Raw genomic sequence first — 17,244 nt, 5'->3', positions numbered from 1 at the left:
ATTACCTCCCTAATCCTGTCTCCCAAAAAACAAGGCCTCACTAATGTCCAATTACCCATGTTAAGCCAGGCCTACTGTAAGGTAGGTCTCAGCTTCCTTATTACTAAGATTTTTCTTGGAGCTTTGAGATTGGGACTAGACTTCTTTTCCTTTTTCTCTAGGCTGAGGTGAACTTTCTGAAAATGTGGGCTTTAGAGAGCATCAGAGTTTAATTCTAGTTTCATAAAACAGTCTTTATCCTTTATTAAAATTCCTAATAAAAACTTGTTTTAAAAACTCCTTTGTGTCCTCCAGTTTCCTGGAAATGTTTTCAGTATCTGAGATGTTTGTGACAAATTCCCAAGGAGACAAATTTCCCCCTTACTCACTTATCTCTCCACAATCAGGAATAAGGGATATGTGTGCACTAAACAGCTTGCTGAGACCCTGGCTACTTGAAGGAAATTTCCACCAATGTAATGAAGGTACACGGATGCTAACCCCTGAGGCAGACAAGCTGCATGGCACAAAGTGAGGCTTTGATTGGGTTGTTCAGTTTGGTAACACTAATGTAGGGATACATGTATGACTTTCCTTAATGTAGATAGGGCATTAGAGCTAGAATGGCTGCTTCCCAAGAGCCTGGACATATGAACTCTTCCAGCTGGGGCACAACTTGTCTCCTCCCTGGCAGCAGTATCTGCTCCTGTCTCCCCTCTGTTGATTCCATTTCTCTTTAGGAATTTAATTAACTGGTTTTATTTAAACAGAACAGCCAGAGCTCCTTTCAGAGGTTCTGGCCAGACTCCCTCCCAGGCTTCTGGTATTAATCAGCTGACCACCTCCTTTCCCAATTTTCTGGTACTTTTTGGAATACTCAGTTCCCTGGTGTGTTTCCCTGTTACTCCACTGGCCCATCTTCTGTGTCAAAGTTGCATCTTAGAGGTTCTGGCTATATAGATGGGACCACTGAATTTCAACAGCTGGTCTCTGATTGCATATCAGTCTACTTGTCTTTGTGCAGGACAGCAAACAACTAACATCACTGGACAAAATATCTGACTCTTGTTTACAATCTAAAATTATTAGTTAAATCATCTTAGTCTGGTATTTTAGAATAGACTCATATATGTCATCTAAATAGGAGAGAAACAAAACCATTCTGACGAGGGAATTTCTCCAGGATCTCTTGAAGAGAAAGTGAGATTTCATTCCTGAACTAGATAAATGGGGTTGGAAGGACTGATGATGACAGAAAAATAATCCAAAGGAGCCTAGACAGAATGGACATTTGAGCAGGAAATTACAAAATGGGAATGAATTTCAGGGGAAATTTGAAATCTTAATGATGAATTGGAAGCACAGATAGTGGGAGGATGAAAACCAGAAAGCAGCAATGGGAGAAAGGGAGAGGATGGAGGGGGCAGCAATCTTGCTATATTTGTGTTATGATACAAGGATCATGTACACAAAGGCCTCATAGCATGAAACAAGGAAGGGAAACGAGGTACCCCTTTCTTCACCCTCATCAAGAGACAGGGAGGGGGCAGACAATAGCAATGGGAGAGCTGGGGGTTGGGGAAGGAACTCACCGCAGGAGGAATGGCCTTTCTTCTTCTTCCTGAAATCAGTGCATGAGGGGAGGAGTTCCTTAGGCAGTCAGAGGTGGAAATTGTGGGGTAAGCAGGGTCTCTCCAGATGCTTAGCAGAGGGCCTATCTTTAACTGCTTGCCTTAATGGCATAGGAGGAGGAATGTTGCCCTGAATAAAGCACCATAGTCCTTGACATCCCCAGCACACATTATTTGCAGTGAGTGAGGAGAGGGATGGTCTGGAGGAGGTAAATGTAGCTTGAACCCATGCGGAAAGCCAGTGCCCAAGCTGGTACATTAATAAAATCACCTAGTGGTGAAGCAAGATGTGTGTGTGCTTCTCTGTGCTCATCTGACTCCAGCATGTTATCTTACCAGCAGAGTCCGTAAAATGGGGTTAAGGCCTGGAGCAGGGCTAGAGGAAACAATGTGATGGGTCTGACCTTCCTGGAATGAAATGTCTCCCCAAACAATCTTGTCTGCAATGGTGTTGTAGCCATGTTGGTCCCAGAATATTAGCGAGACAGGGAGGGTGAGGTAGTATCTTTTATTGAACCATCTTCTGTTGGTGAGAGAGACAAGCTTTTGAGCCCCACACAGTTCTTCTTCAGGATCTGAAGTTGGTCCAATAACAGATAATACCTCACCTATCTTGGCTCCCCAGACAATAACAGTTTGGCAGCAGTAGCCTACAATAGTTAAGGTTGAAGTCTGATTTTTTGAACCCTCTTTACCCAAGATTTCCAAAAAAAGAACTGTATCCCCTGAAAATTTCATGTGCAGTATCTCATCTCTGAGCAGAGTTTGCTAGGCAGTTTGGTAAAATTCAGAAAAGGAGTTTTAAATAGTGGAGGTTCTCACAGGGTCCCTGTTCACTCTATAACTCCCCCCTCACTTGCTCTGGCTCAGCCTGACTCCAGACCAGATGCCTGGGAGAGAGGAGATAGATCCCCCCTCAAGGGTGTCAGTTGAAAGGAAAGAGAGGGGGGCAGAGAGAGCCAGAGGGGAAGGGAGCATCCAGCCCCCCTCACAGAGTGACTATTTTTTCAATTTTCCCAATCCTAAATTGGAAAACTCTGTCAAGTTAGGTTCCCACAGGGCCTACTGCAGCATTGTGAAGGGAATGACTGCCCTAGGGACAGCTCGGCTGGCTACCTCAGCCGCCATAGCCTACAGCCTGATTCCTGAAAGTTACTTCAGCCAGAAGGAAAAGCAGAAAGCTTATATCTAAGAGTGTTTTCCCGAGATTCAGACTATCTCTTGGAGCTGAAAAACTATTTTTGAGATCCAGACTGCTTTGCAGATCATCGGATCCCTCAGACAAGACAGACATAGGACCACAGTGCCTGCAACATCTATAAGTGCAGCACTGACAGGTACCTGGAGCTAGGAGGGGTCAGTACAATGGGAGTAAGGGCTGGAGCAGGGTTGGAGGATAGAATGTATTCAGTCTGATGCTCCCATTGTCCTTCCTAATAAGAAATATGTCACAACTACATTACAGTATCAAAATTATTCAAGGCTTTATGTCACAGCTTATTTTATATGCTTCTCTGTAACATTTTAGTTATCTGTACTAAAACATCCCTATCTAAAGCTTCTTTGCTCTTTTCTGAGTGCTGTATTCCTCGATTTGTAAATGTTGTGAATCCTGCAAATCTTGGTAATTGTATTTTTCCCCTCTCACTGAAATAATGTTTCATTTGGAATGTAAAAAGAAAAGGAGTACTTGTGGCACCTTAGAGACTAACCAATTTATTTGAGCATAAGCTTTCGTGAGCTACAGCTCACTTTATCGGATGAAGCTCACGAAAGCTTATGCTCAAATAAATTGGTTAGTCTCTAAGGTGCCACAAGTACTCCTTTTCTTTTTGCGAATACAGACTAACACGGCTGTTAGTCTGAAACCTGTCATTTGGAATGTGTCATTGAATATATAAATACCTGCTTTTCCCCAGTCTTCAAAGTCCCTTTTACTCTACAAACATAGATAGTCTCCTTTCTATATGTCGGTAATAGAGACTATTGAAAGGGCTTTAATTTCTTTGCAAGAGAATCCCATTTTTATAGTTAACGTAATAGTTTAAATATGGATATTAGCCTATATATTTTTCCCTGCTCAGTGACCACCCAGTGGTTCTCCTTTGTATGCTCCTTAGCTGCTCTTATGGGCTGGCTTGTTAGTTACAAATGATGTAAGTGTCACAAAAGGAAGTTAGGGGGTGTTTGTTCGATAATCGTTCCGATCCCCTTCTTCGTCACTGGGATCAATGTCCCTCTCTGTGATTTGTTAACACTGTCACATGACACTCCCTTGCTTAGCAGGGGAGAAACTGTGATTCCTTAGCAATGTCACATGATAAGGGCTAGCTACTGCTGCTGCCTGGTTTCTTCGCAGAGCCCCCAGCTGGTCCAGGCCGTCCGCTCTCCGCTCCTCGGCTGTGCGCCCGGGAGGAAGGCTTCAATTACTAGCCTAGCCAAGCTGGGGACTGTCTCAGGCTGTAACTAGCTCCCTAGGACTCTCCAAACGCCAACTCCTGAGCCGGAGACTCAAGGTAACTGAGAGATCTCGGGTAAAGTGCGTCAGTAAAAACACCCCCTCCCCCCCGCAGCTGCCCCATCTCCGCTTCCTATGTGTTTGCGAGTCCCAGACCGGCTGGCTTTATTGACATCCCCTTAGCGCCCATAGGCGCTGACCCAGTTATAGGACAGCAAGTACACCCGGAAATGGAGCAATAACCAAGTCCCCCAGCTGGAGAGGGAAGGGGTTAGAAGGAAAGAGAGGGGAAGGAAAAATAAGAAAAGGGGTGATAAACTCCAAGAGAAGTGCTGCCCAGAGCTGTCATTGTATCATCGAGAAGAGTTAATCTAAAAGGAGGCAGAGTAAAAGGCAGTGCCCTATCTCTGTTTAGTAACTATGCTGATGAAAGATTATGCTGCCCTCCCAGACCAGGGAAACCACCCACAGTGAAGCCAGTTATTCTGCTCTCTCCCAGTGTTTTGTTCAGGCTCTGTTAAAAGGAGGTTACACAAATGTCTTGGTTCATTTAGTCCTGTGGAAGACGCAGGGTCTGCACAGTAGCAGAGGGACAAGCAAGTGGTTCAAAAGAGCCTGTTCAAAAGAGCCTGAGGGGACTTCAGCTTCAAAATGGACTGAAACCCTTTATAAAATCTCCCCGGTTGCCCTGATCTGAACAACATCCATGTGTTACTCTGTCCATAGGCGCTGACTCTGTGGGTGCTCCGGGGCTCTGCAACCAGCGGCAGCTCGCCACCCTTCCCCCACCGCCACAGCTTGCCTTCGCCTTTGCCGCCTCCTCCTTCTCCCTGAGCGCGCCAGGTGCCCACTTCTTCCCCCCCCCCCAGCGCTTGCCGCAGCAAAACAGCTGGGGGGAGGCGGAAAGCAGCGCGCTCAAGGGAGGAGGCAGGGCCAGGGTGTGGATTTAGGGAGGGATCCAATAGGGGCAGGGAGGGGGTGGAGTTGGGGCAGGGACTTTGGGGGAAGGGGTTGGAATGGGGGCGGGGAGGGGGGCACGAGCACCCACTGGCGCCATGAGAAGTTGGCTCCTGTGACTCTGCCCGATTTCCCCTGGAGAGCCAGGGGAAGTGAAATGACTGCAGGGGAGCTGGCTTGGGGAACTGTTAATGGAGATATCAGGAAAAGGGTGAGGAAGCAATAAATTCAAGAAGGCAGGAGTGAGACATTATCCAGTGTTGCCAACTCTCATAACTGGTGTTTCTCTTAAAGCTCCAGCTTTGTGATTATGTGCGAATCTGTTGTCATTTAAAACATGACCTCTAAAGGCTCAAAAACCAGAAGGCAAATAAATTTGTTTTTAAAAATTACATGATATTTGAACACTTAGGTTAGCAATGCTTTAATTAAGGGGTAGAGGCAGCTTTTCAGGACAGGTGAGTGGGAGCGGGCAGTGCCAGCATAGAACAGGTGACCACTACACCGGGGTGGGCAAACTTTTGGCCTGAGCCACACTGGGTTTCCAAAACTGTATGGAGGGCTAGGGAGGGAAGGCTGTGCCTCTCCAAACAGCCTGGCCCCCACCCCCTGTTTTCCCCCTCCCACTTCCCACCCCCTGACTTCCCCCCTCACAACCCCTGACTCATCCAACGCTCCCTGTCCCCTGACTGCCCCAACCCCTATCCACACCCCTGCCCCCTGACAGGCCCCCCGGGCCTCCCATGCCTATCCAACCATTCCCTGTCCCCTGACCTCCACCCCATCCAACCGCACCCTGCTCCCTGTCCCCTGACTGCCCCCCGGGACCTCCTGCCCCCTTACCATGCCACTCAGAGCAGCAGGAGTGGCAGCCGTGCTGCCCAGCCCAGCCATGCCGCTGCGCTGCCCAGCAGGAGCTCGCAGCCCAGAGCACTGGCGTCACGGCGAGGTGATGCTGCAAGGGAGGGGCCGGGGGCTAGTCTCCCTGGCTGGGAGCTCAAGGGCCAGGCAGGATGTGGCCTGTGGACCATAGTTTGCTCATCTCTGCACTACACACAGCAAATGTCTTGTGCCTGTGGGGAAAGATTGTCACCTCCTATTTCTTCCCTTTGGGAAGGAGTGTCAGAGAGGCCACATCTCCTTCTGCCCAGGGCTTCCAGCGGGGAGAGAACTGACATTAACCTGTCTGGTTACTCACACACATAGAATCGCTGTCCCCTCCACTCCCCAGGCTTGTTGTGTTTTCTGATGGGCTCTGGTCTCTGCCAGTAAGATCTTTGCAAGTTGCTTAGTATTGTTCTCCTCCTAAATCCCCCAATTTATGAAGAGCCAACTCTCCTACTGGGGACACAACACACATCCTAGCACACATCTGACTTTAGCACAGGTATTTCCCTTCCATGCAACTAAAACGTCCCTCAGTAAAGAGAGTCCTGATCTTGCCCATTTCTCCTCCCTTGATCAGGATTTCCAGTTATCAAACCGGAGATGATCTGCCACATGGAACAAAAGGGAGAGCTGTTGATCCCCTCTTTCCAGGGCTATGAGGAAACAGTGAGACTAAATTGCACCTGCACAGGTGAGACATTAGATAAACTAGGGAATAGTCAAAAAGAAAAGGAGTACTTGTGGCACCTTAGAGACTAACAAATTTATTTGAGCATAAGCTTTCGTGAGCTACAGCTCACTTCATCGGATGCATGTGAGCATAATGAAAATCTGGAATTCCCTCAGACCTGTTGTGAGTTCTCACCACTTTGTCTTGTCTAACTCAGACCACTGTTGTAACCAGTCTTTTTTGAGTCTTTAAACATGTCCCTCATGCGTGTGAGATCAGAATCTTTCACCAGTCCATTGGGGCTGCCCCTGCATATCCTTGTGTCATCCATCTGAGTTCATAAAGAGCCGAGTGGCTACAACTGTTCCTGACTTCCCCCTTACTGCCCTTGGCAGCAAGATGGAACTCAGTGGTGTCCGCCTTCTACTGTGCATCATTTTTTCTCTCTAACTCTTAATAATTGGTGAGTTTGGGTTAGTCAACCAGTCATCTTTTTGTTAATTAAAAAAAGGTTTCTTTGTTATCTCCTTGTGTCTTTGTCACTATCACCTTGAATAGGGAATTCAAAGCCTTTGGGCTTTAAGCCTTGTCCATCTTGTAGTGGACTTATTCCCCTGGCTGACAGCCACTGCTGTTGCTTATTTTTTTTGTGTGAGAACCATGTGCCTGATAGGTGTTTGATCTGCTAGCCCTTCTCATCAAGAGCCTGTCAGTCGAGAGATACTCATCTGAAGCTGTTACTCCTGGAACAGTCAAGGAGAGGAACATCTCATCCAGAAGAATGCACCTCTGACACTAAAAGAGGACCCGCGGCCTTGAAATCATATCCAGCCAGTGCTCCAGTGAGTGGAAACCCAACACCTAAGACCAGTATCAGTACTAGTGTTAGGTAATCCCTGGATTCCTAATCCACACCTGGCACCATTGGGAGTGTCAAAGACCAACCCTGCCTCCTCCACACTATGGCAAGGCAGGTCAGCGCATCAGTCAGAAGACTCCTGGCACCTATCTGCCTCCCCATAAAAGGAAAAATCTAAGAGGCCTAAGAAGAATCATATCCCTTCTGCCTCCTCAGGAGCCAAACATTAAGCCATCTCCTACCGCGGGGCTAATGTGGCATGAATGCCTGCATGCTCAGTATCAAGCAAAGTCAAATCAACCCAGTGCCAGAGTCCAAAACCAGGCAGTTTTACTAGACACTGAAGCCCTTAGTACCAGAACAAGCACTGGTGGTTGAATCAATTGTGGTGCCAGCAGACAGCCTGTTGGCTTCAGTCACCATATCACTGGTAGCTTCTGTCATCATCAAGATCACTACTTACAGCATATTCCTTCTCCTCTCTTGACCATGCTTTTTCTCCCTCCTCTAGGTAGAAACCATCCCCAGTTTCTTCTCCCTGTGCAACTGGGTCAGATGATGGGTCACCTTCTCACCATATAACTCCTCATCCTAGGGCCCCATCTCACCCTTCACATTCTGCTTGGCCTTCACCTTGGTCTACTCAACCCTATCAGCCTTTTCCTTTTAATATTCCCTCTTGGCAACACTTTAGAGATTGAAGCCCTCCCTCCAAAGCTTGCCCCTCTCATTCATCTATGCAATGGTGAAGATCTAGCGCTGCTGCTGCTGCTTTTGACTTCTCATACTGAGATGTCCCTACCTAGACCTTCTTCAATAGCTAGGGAAGAGGTGGAAGAATACTTGATCAGCAGTTTCTAGATCCAGCCTCTCCAATGGACCTCTCATCTTCCTCTCCTGAGGCAGCAGTATCTTCAGCACGATTACTGGCCTCAGATGACTTTAAAGCCTTTCAGGATCTGCTATTCAGAATCACTGAGACACTGGAAATTGAGACTTCAGTGGTTCAACAGACAGGCCCACAGATTATTTGATACCCACTGTCTAGAAATGCCCATTAACAAAGGCATATTGAAACCAGACAAAGCCCTCTGGCAAACCCCAACTAGACAACCCAAACTGCTGAATATGCAGAGCAGGCTGGATTGAGTTAAATCATAGAAGATTAGGGTTGGAAGAGACCTCAGGAGGTTATCCAGTCCAACCCCTTGCTCACAGCAGGACCAACCCCAACTAAATCATCCCAGCCAGGGCTTTTCAAAGTCATTTAAATCTCTGATTTAAATCATGGTTTAAATTAGCAAGCAGGAAATCTTGATTTAAATAGTTAATTTTAATCTTGTTTTGCATTTGTACTTTTTAGTTACTTTCCTAAAGAAATGTTAAGTCTCATGGTTGGTATAACTATTAAAAATATAGTGCTTTTCAACCAAATATAGCCTTTACACGAAATTTGGTACTTTTTACTAACCAGGAGTATACACTATATCTATAGGCATTTATTTAAACAAAAAATAAAATGTAGCCATGGTAGGACAAGTAGCTGGAGGGAGCCACCTGGCATGCTTGTCTGTCCAAGACCATAAACATGTATTCAGGGTGGCTAGCCCATCCTGCTGCTGGGGCTGCATTCTGTTTTTAGCATGCTAACTTAGATGAGAACTAGCATGAATATGTCTCCACAAGCTGGGAACTACACCCCCAGGCTTGAAGTGTAGACATACCCTGTGGGGTCACATGTAACAAGTGCAGGTGTCATATGTTCATATGTAAATAAGATTTTCAAGATGAGTCCTTGTTCTAAGGTTTCGTTTCTCTCCTGTGACTTATCTCTGGATTCTCATTTTATTGACTAGGTGATGGGATTGTGAGTGAGAATGAGGAGGAGAATCCACACCAGGAAGGTCCTGAGTCAATGGAACCACAGGACAAGTTATCACGAATGCTCCAAAGGAATATTTCCCAGAGTCCTGAACAGGGCAAAGCCTGTGGCGGTCAACGCAGATCGGAACGGCATCTGCAAACTCTTCCAGGGAAGAGACAAAGTAAATCAACTGCATGTGAAAGAGCTTTCAGGAAACTGCCAGACATTGTCCAACAGGGAAATTCCATGAGGAGGAAATCAATAATGTGTGATGACTGTGGGAAAAGCTTCAGGGTGAGTTCAAACCTCAGACAGCACCAGAGAATCCACACTGGAGAGAAACCCTTTGGATGTGCCGAGTGTGGGGAAAATTTCCGACAACGATCACACCTTATTCAGCATCAAAGAATTCACACAGGGGAGAGACCCTATGAATGTTCTGAATGTGGGAAAAGCTTCAGTATGAGTTCAAAACTCATTCGGCATCAGATAATCCACACTGGAGAAAAACCCTATAAATGTGCCGAATGTGGCAAGAGCTTTAGTGGGAACTGGCAGCTAATCCAGCATCAGAGAATCCACACAGGAGAGAGACCCTACGAATGTGGTGACTGTGGGAAGACTTTCAGTGTGAGCTCAGCCCTTACTCGTCATCAGAGAACCCACACTGGAGAGAAGCCTTATGAATGTGCCGAGTGCAGGAAAACCTTCAGTCAGAGCTCAGAGCTTATGAAACATCAAAGAGTCCACACAGGCGAGAAGCCCTATGAGTGTGCTGAGTGTGGGAAGAGCTTCAGTGTGAGCTCTGCCCTCATTCAGCATCAGAGATTCCACATGGGGGAAAGACCTTATGAATGTGCTGAGTGTGGGAAAAGCTTCACAGTGAGCTCACACCTCATTCAGCACCGGCGATTCCACACGAGGGAAAGGCCCTATGAATGTGCTGACTGTGGGAAAAGCTTCCTTTGGAGATCAGCCCTTCTTCGACATCGGAGAATCCACACAGGAGAGAGACCCTATGAATGCACTGAATGTGGGGAAAGCTTCCGTCAGAGTGCGCATCTTATCCAGCATCGCCGAATCCACACTGGGGAGAAACCCTATGAATGTGCCAACTGTGGGAAAGGCTTCACTGTGAGCTCTGCCCTTATTCGACATCAGAGAATCCACATTGTGGGGGAGCCCTAAGAGCTGTCTGAAAATGGAGAAAACTTCATATCTGATATCCTTCCAGGGTCTCCCAGTGGATGGAAGCCAGTTGTGTTTCCACTTTGGGGCCACAGGGCTCTTCCCTTTTCATAGTGAATGAAAAATGCCTTGCTGAGGATGGAGTGTAGGTGGTTGAGTTAGACAAAGAGGCAGTGTTGGTGCTGGAAGAAGAGTCATGTAGGGCCCTAGGGTGTAGGGAGAAATGCATGGTAGGAGCCAGAGGAGGGACCAGGAGGTGCTGGGGGGGGTCATTTGGGTGATGGAAGGGGGAAGTATGTACTGTAATTAAGGGGAAGTCATTTTAGTCATTTTTAATAAATATATTTAAGAGGAATGAAAAAATGAGCACAGGGAGGGCACCAGACAATTTATAGTGGGAAATAAGTGGAGCATCTTCTAGCAGATTGAGCAGAAGGTGGAAAGTCAACACACTTGGGTCCTATTCCCAATTCTGTCACAGACTTGTTTGGTAATTCTGGGCAGCTCACTTCCTCACTGTGCCTTTGTTCTCCCCCCTCCACCCCCATCTGTAAAACGGAGACTATAATAATAATGATAATCACTCTCACAGGAGGATTTTATTATTTAATGTCTATATTAAAGTAGTGACCTGAGGCCTCATCAGGAATTGGGGCTATATTGTACTAGGTGGTGCACAATGAGGTTTGCACAGTTCCTGCCTGGAAGAGTTTACAATGTAAGAAACCAGCTTCCTTCTCTGGGATTCTGTAGCCCTTGTTACTGACAAGAATTTTTCTTGAAGTTATGAACTTTGAGGATTCTTTTTGTGAGTGCAGGGAGCATGGTTGTGTGTTTTTATTTGTGTGTGTGTTTTGAAATATGGATTTCACAGGGTATCTGAGTTTAATTTTAGTTTAAAAAAACATTATCTTTATTGTTTTTTTAAAGTTCTAATAAAAAGTTGTTTAAAATGATCCGTGTTTCCTGCTGTGTCAAGAGTCCCTACATCCTCTTTCCTTGATACTCAGCTAGCCCATTTTCTATCTCAAAGACTCCCTTGGAGGTTCTGGCTCTATAGATGGGGCTTATAGTTGCATCTCAATAGCTGGGCTCTGATTACATTCACCCACTTGTCTTTGTACAGGTCAGCAAACAACTGGGATTATTGGAGAAAACGTGTGACACGTGTTAAAATCTAAAATTATTAGACAAATCATTTTAGTTTGATGTTTTATACTAGCCTCACCCACTTAGTCTGAACAGGAGCAAAAGGCATTGCCACCTTCTTTTACCCCCCAAAATGCATTCAACCCCCTCCCTCACCTCCCTCTCATAAATATCAAAACAAAAACCTGAAACCAATCAACTTAAAATGTGTTAATTTAAAAAAAAACACTCTAAGCTGATTTTTTATACTGAAAAGGGAGTAGTGACAGACTCCATAAAGGCCATTAGGACTAATGCTATTGATTTCACATGGAAGGTGCTCAGATACTAGCATGATGGGTGGCAGTATAAACCCTTATGGGTGTGTCTAAATAGGAGGGGTTTAGTCCGCATTAACTCAAGTTAGTCCAGTGTGAAAATGTCTGCGTATACACAACACAGTTCGTCACAGCGCATGAATGCCACATTTATCACAAGCTCTGGAATTCTCTTTCAAAGTGTATTGTTTGATGCAAATCAAGTTAGGTCCCTTGTTTGTCTGCACTGTTTTGGCAGTCTTCCAACTTCTATCCCACACTGCTTTGTGGGTGTCCATTATTGACCTGTCTGTTTACCTGTGTGCCCTCCACTGCTCTGGGGTCAAGTTGATCAGATGTTCCTTCCTGCATTTAAAAACTGGCACAGGCCCAGAAGTTGCCCACTTGCTCCTGGATTTGGCTGTAGCAGTGTTGCTGTAATGCTATTTCAGAAACTTTGGAACATGCAATTTCTGTTATAAACTGGGGACGCATTACTTGGAAGTAACAGATGAGGACCTGGCACATGAAATTGCAAGTCCATTAGCAAGAATTTTTAATCAATCTGTAAACTCAGGGGTTGTATCGTATGAGTGGAGAATTGCTAACATAGTTCCTATTTTTAAGAAAGGTTAAAAAAGCAATCCGGGTAACTACAGGCCTGTTAGTTTGACATCTGTATGCAAGGTCTTGGAAAAAATTTTGAAGGAGAAAGTAGTTAAGCACATTGAGGTCAGTGGTAATTGGGACAAAATACAACATGGCTTTACAAAAGGTAGATCATGCCAAACCAACCTGATCTCCTTCTTTGAGAAGGTAACATTTTTTTAGACAAAAGGAAAGCAGTGGCTCTAATTTACCTCAATTTCAGTAAGGCATTTGATACCGTTCCACATGAAGAATTATTAGTTAAATTGGAAAAGATGGGGATCAATATGAAAATTGAAAGGTGGATAAGGCACTGGTTAAAGGGGAGACTACAGCGGGTCACACTGAAAGGTGAACTGTCAGACTGGAAGGAGGTTACTAGTGGAGTAACCTCTTTTTATTACTGACCTTGGCACAAAAAGTGGGAGTGTGCTAATAAAGTTTGTGGATGACACAAAGCTGAGAGGTATTGCCAATATAGAGAAGGACCGGGATATCATACAGGAAGATCTGGATGACCTCGTAAACTGAAGTAATAGCAATAGGATGAAATTTAATAGTGAAAAGTGCAAGGTCATGCATTTAGGGATTAATAACAAGAATTTCTGTTATAAGCTGGGGACGCATTACTTAGAAGTGACAGAGGAGGAGGAGAAGGACCTTGGAGTATTGGTTGATCACAGGATGACTATGAGCCGCCAATGTGATATGGCCGTGAAAAAAGCTAATGTGGTCTTGGGATGCATCAGGTGAGGTATTTCCAGTCGAGATAAGGAGGTGTTAGTACCGTTATACAAGGCACTGGTGAGACCTCATCTGGAATATTGTGTGTGCAGTTCTGGTCTCTCATGTTTAAGAAGGATGAATTCAAAATCAAACAGGTACAGAGAAGGGCTACTAGGATGATCCAAAGAATGGAAAACCTGTTTTATGAAAGGAGAATCAATAAGCTTGGCTTGTTTAGCGTAACTAAAAGAAGGCTGAGGGGAGATATGATTGCTCCCTATAAATATATCAGAGGGATAAATACCATGGAGGGAGAAGAATTATTTAAGCTCAGTACCAATGTGGACACAAGAACAAATGGATATAACCTGGCCATCAGGAAGTTTAGACTTGAAATTAGTCGAAGGTTTCTAACCATCAAAGGAGTGAAGTTCTGGGAAGCAGTAGGGGCAAAAGATATATCTGGCTTCGAGATTAAACTTGATAAATTTATGGAGGAGATGACATGATGGGATAGCCTAATTTTGGCAATTAATTGATATTCAACCACTAGCGGTAGATATGCCCAATGGCCTCTGATGGGATGTTAGATGTGGTGTGATCTGAGTTATTACAGAGAATTTTTTCATGGGTGTCTGGCTGGTGAGTCTTGCCCACATGCTCAGGGTTTAGCTGATCGCCATATTTGGGGTCGGGAAGGAATTTTCCCCCAGGGCAGATTGGCAGCAGCCCTGGGGGTTTTTCACCTTCCTCTGCAGCGTGGGGCACAGGTCACTTGCTGGAGGATTCTCTGCACCCTGAAGTCTTTAAACCACGGTTTGAGGACTTCAGTAACTCAGACATAAGTTAGGGGTTTGTTACAGGAGTTGGTGGGTGAGATTCCTTGGCCTGCGTTTTGCAGGAGGTCAGACTAGATGATCATAATGGTCCCTTCTGATCTTAAAGTCTATGATTCTATTATTCTATGCCTTTTGGAGTGTTGAGACCTCATAGCCATCTGGGGAGAAGTGTTGGTGCAACTATCTTATGTGGCAAGTCACTGTAATAAAGATCTTTTTGTGGATGTGGCTAAGGAGATGTCTGCAAGGGGTTACAACTGGGTGCCTACCAATGCTGAGCAAACAGCTCAGGGGTATTTACACTAAAACCAGGGTGTGACTTTCTATACCTTGGGGGAGCATCCTGGAACCCCCATATTCCTCATTTTTGTATTATTGTGATCTTACATCTAAAGCATGCCTTGAAAAGTATCGGAGAAAGGTTATGATCTGCTGAAAGTCTTTTCTCTATCTATATATGTGTATCATTAATGCATATGAAGTTATGAGAATTGTGTTGTATGATGGTCACTAAAACGTGCTGTAAATTAGGGACTCAGCCAGACATTAGCTCCCCAGAGGCAATCGTAAGGAAAGTAGCCAGCACCGAGGTGGGGGTGTCAATCAACCCTTCAATAACCATTGTCCAGCAAAGGAGCTACGATGCAATGACTCACCTGCATGAGGCCACACTAGGGGAATTGCTCAGCCTTGCCTGGAGACTCAGCAGTGCCCATCAGACATGCCTGGACTTGTATTTTCCACCACATGGACTGAGAGTATAAAACAGACACAGTGACCACGTGCTTGGCCTTTTCTCCTGCCCCCGCCTATGCTGCAAACAACAAAGACACCGAGAAGAAGGCTGAAAACTCCAACAAAGGAGACTGGCCCAGATTTAAGGGACAAATCTGTATATTAAGGACTGCAATATCCAATGGGGCGAGAAAAACTGCTTAATCTAGATGTTGCCCAGTCTAATAGAGTTGAGAGTTTAGACTGCGTGCTTATATTTTATTTCTTTTGGTAACTAACTCTGACCTTTTTGCTTATCACTTAATATCACTTAAAATCTATCTTTTGTAATCAATACACTTCTTTAATTGTTTATCTTTACCAGTGAGTTTGTCTTGAAATGTGTGGTAAATCCACTCAGGTTTTACAAAGGCTGATGTATATCCACTTTCCATTGATGAAGTGGTGAACCGATTAATAAATCTGCATTGCTCGTCTTCAGCAGTGCAAGATGATATATATCTAAGGTACAGTGCTGGGGGGATTTGGTTCTGGTGCCTTTCTCTGTGTGATTCATGAGTGGCTCTGGGAGCATTCATGCAATATAGCTGAGTGTGGGGTTCTACATGCTGCTGTGCTGCGTGATCACAGCACCTGGAGGGGTTTGCTGCTGGTCATTAGCAAGGCATTGTGAGAGACAGCCAAGGCTGGAGAGAGTTCAGGGGGCACAGCAGTCCCACAGTCCCAGGCTGCATCCTGGGGATCCCGTCACACAGGGATGGCAGGAAATAGTGTGGATGTGGACATATAGTGTGTCCATTTTGGGGGAGCTGGACAAGATTTTATGCAATTACATCACTACTGAACCCAAGGAGGTTGTAGACCGTGTGACCCAAAAGCCCCTCAATCCCCCAAGGATGAGCAGAAAGTCATTGGAGGAGGGACACAATGAAGATAAGGTGAAGAGATCTCCCTGGAAACCCAGGATTTCCTCAGATCAGGACCCTCAGGGCAGCCCTGTAGGCTGTGAGGCCAATTCCCAGTCAGAAACCCAGGCCGGGACTCTGGAGGCAGATCCTATAGAGGGAACCTCGGCAAGTAAGTGTCTATCTTCATCATATATTACTATACTATACTGCTGTGGTACCTTCTGTTCTGTTCCACAGCCACAGCCATTTTTCACAGATGTGAAGTAGAAGCCTTTCTGAGTCTCTAGCCCTCACCTCCCTCCCTCAGCCAACTCTCGCGCACGCCCGCTCCCTCCTGCGTATACATTTTCATAATGGTGGCTCTTCTTGCTGAACAGTTGGCTTCTGTCACATCCTAGAGTCCTGATCATCAAATGATTGCAAGACCATGCAACGGAGGGCACATACCGATTTACCTATTTTCCTTTCCCTTCCTGCCTTTGTCTGCCCAGTGAACCACCCCCACCCCACTCCCCAACCCTGTTTGTCTGCTCAAAATGTCAGCCAGCAGCATAGGGCAGCCACAACCTCTACCCCACCTCCCCTCTTCTCCCACAGCATAGTCTAACAATGAAAACATGCAATTCTGGGAAATTCAACTGTTTATTGAGACAGTGGTTACAGGGAAAGAAGTTCATTTATTATTCTCCGTTTACGTGAAGTAGACATGGGCATTGCATATCCATACAGGTACTAAGACTACAACTCCCTATAGCAACGCTTTTAATGGCTTTTCACACACTTGCATAAAGAAAGCCTGGGAACAGTGAATGCTTCAGTCAGTAAGTGCAAAACCCTCTCTATTTTTCTCTTCACTTTCACCATGTCTGCAGGAGAGATAAAGCAGAATCTGAGACTGAGAAATTGCTCAGTTTTGGTCTGAAAATTATGAGGGATAGCTGCATGAACATTCTTCCCAGTATAACTCGCAATTTCCTTCCACTCCTGCAGCACTTTGGGTAGAGGACTGTAATGGGGTGTACAGACGGGAAAGGAGAGTCTCTCCTGTTTATGAGCAAGCAGCTTGATCACAACCCATTATGATATGGGGCATTGCAGGTTGGTACACTCCCACTGCAGCTCTGGAGCTATTTCAACACATATTTCAAAAAAGATCACCTTTGTCATCCTGAAATTCTCTTGTCACTGTTGTTCATCCTAGGTCTGCAGTGCAATTCTTTCCCACCAATCAATGTTGTTTTCCCAAGTCCAGAAACAGCATTGTACCACGTGAAACCGCCCCAGGAACCACGCTTGTAGTAGTAGTTGCTTGGTGTTACCCTCCCCACCCCCCTTCATCATCCTTGTCCTACTTCCTCCACCACCACTGAAGCGGTCGCTGCTGTTTCTGGAGGAGCTGCTGCCACATCATCTGCTTGGTGGGCTAGCCGTAGATGGGTCAATAGTCCC

The 17,244-nt window shown here is 45.6% G+C and overlaps 1 protein-coding gene across 2 annotated transcripts; it reads left to right on the top strand.

Moving 5' to 3' along the window:
- The first annotated feature begins 3,940 nt into the window (after positions 1-3,940).
- LOC311527923 (uncharacterized protein) lies at positions 3,941-11,363 on the top strand. 2 transcript variants are annotated; one of them, XM_084642380.1, is made up of 3 exons: positions 3,941-4,126; positions 6,491-6,604; positions 9,299-11,363. In XM_084642380.1, the coding sequence occupies exons 2-3, from the start codon at positions 6,514-6,516 to the stop codon at positions 10,492-10,494; spliced, it is 1,287 nt and encodes a 428-aa protein (XP_084498506.1). In that variant the 5' UTR covers positions 3,941-4,126; positions 6,491-6,513; the 3' UTR covers positions 10,495-11,363. The 2 variants fall into 2 exon arrangements, with proteins under 2 accessions (XP_084498506.1, XP_084498507.1); XM_084642381.1 differs by lacking the exon at positions 6,491-6,604.
- The last annotated feature ends 5,881 nt before the right edge of the window (positions 11,364-17,244 follow it).

Source organism: Lepidochelys olivacea (genome assembly GCF_965140295.1).
Source record: "Lepidochelys olivacea isolate rLepOli2 genome assembly, chromosome: 10".
Classification (NCBI taxonomy): domain Eukaryota; kingdom Metazoa; phylum Chordata; order Testudines; family Cheloniidae; genus Lepidochelys; species Lepidochelys olivacea.
This window is presented reverse-complemented; position numbering and strand designations above follow the sequence as displayed.

Bases quoted from the DNA above. Each gene is read 5' to 3' on its own strand.
- LOC311527923 (XM_084642380.1), top strand. From the start codon at position 6,514: ATGATCTGCCACATGGAACAAAAGGGAGAGCTGTTGATCCCCTCTTTC. The intron at 6,605-9,298 runs GTGAGACATTAG...TTTATTGACTAG, and splicing joins ACTAAATTGCACCTGCACAG to GTGATGGGATTGTGAGTGAG.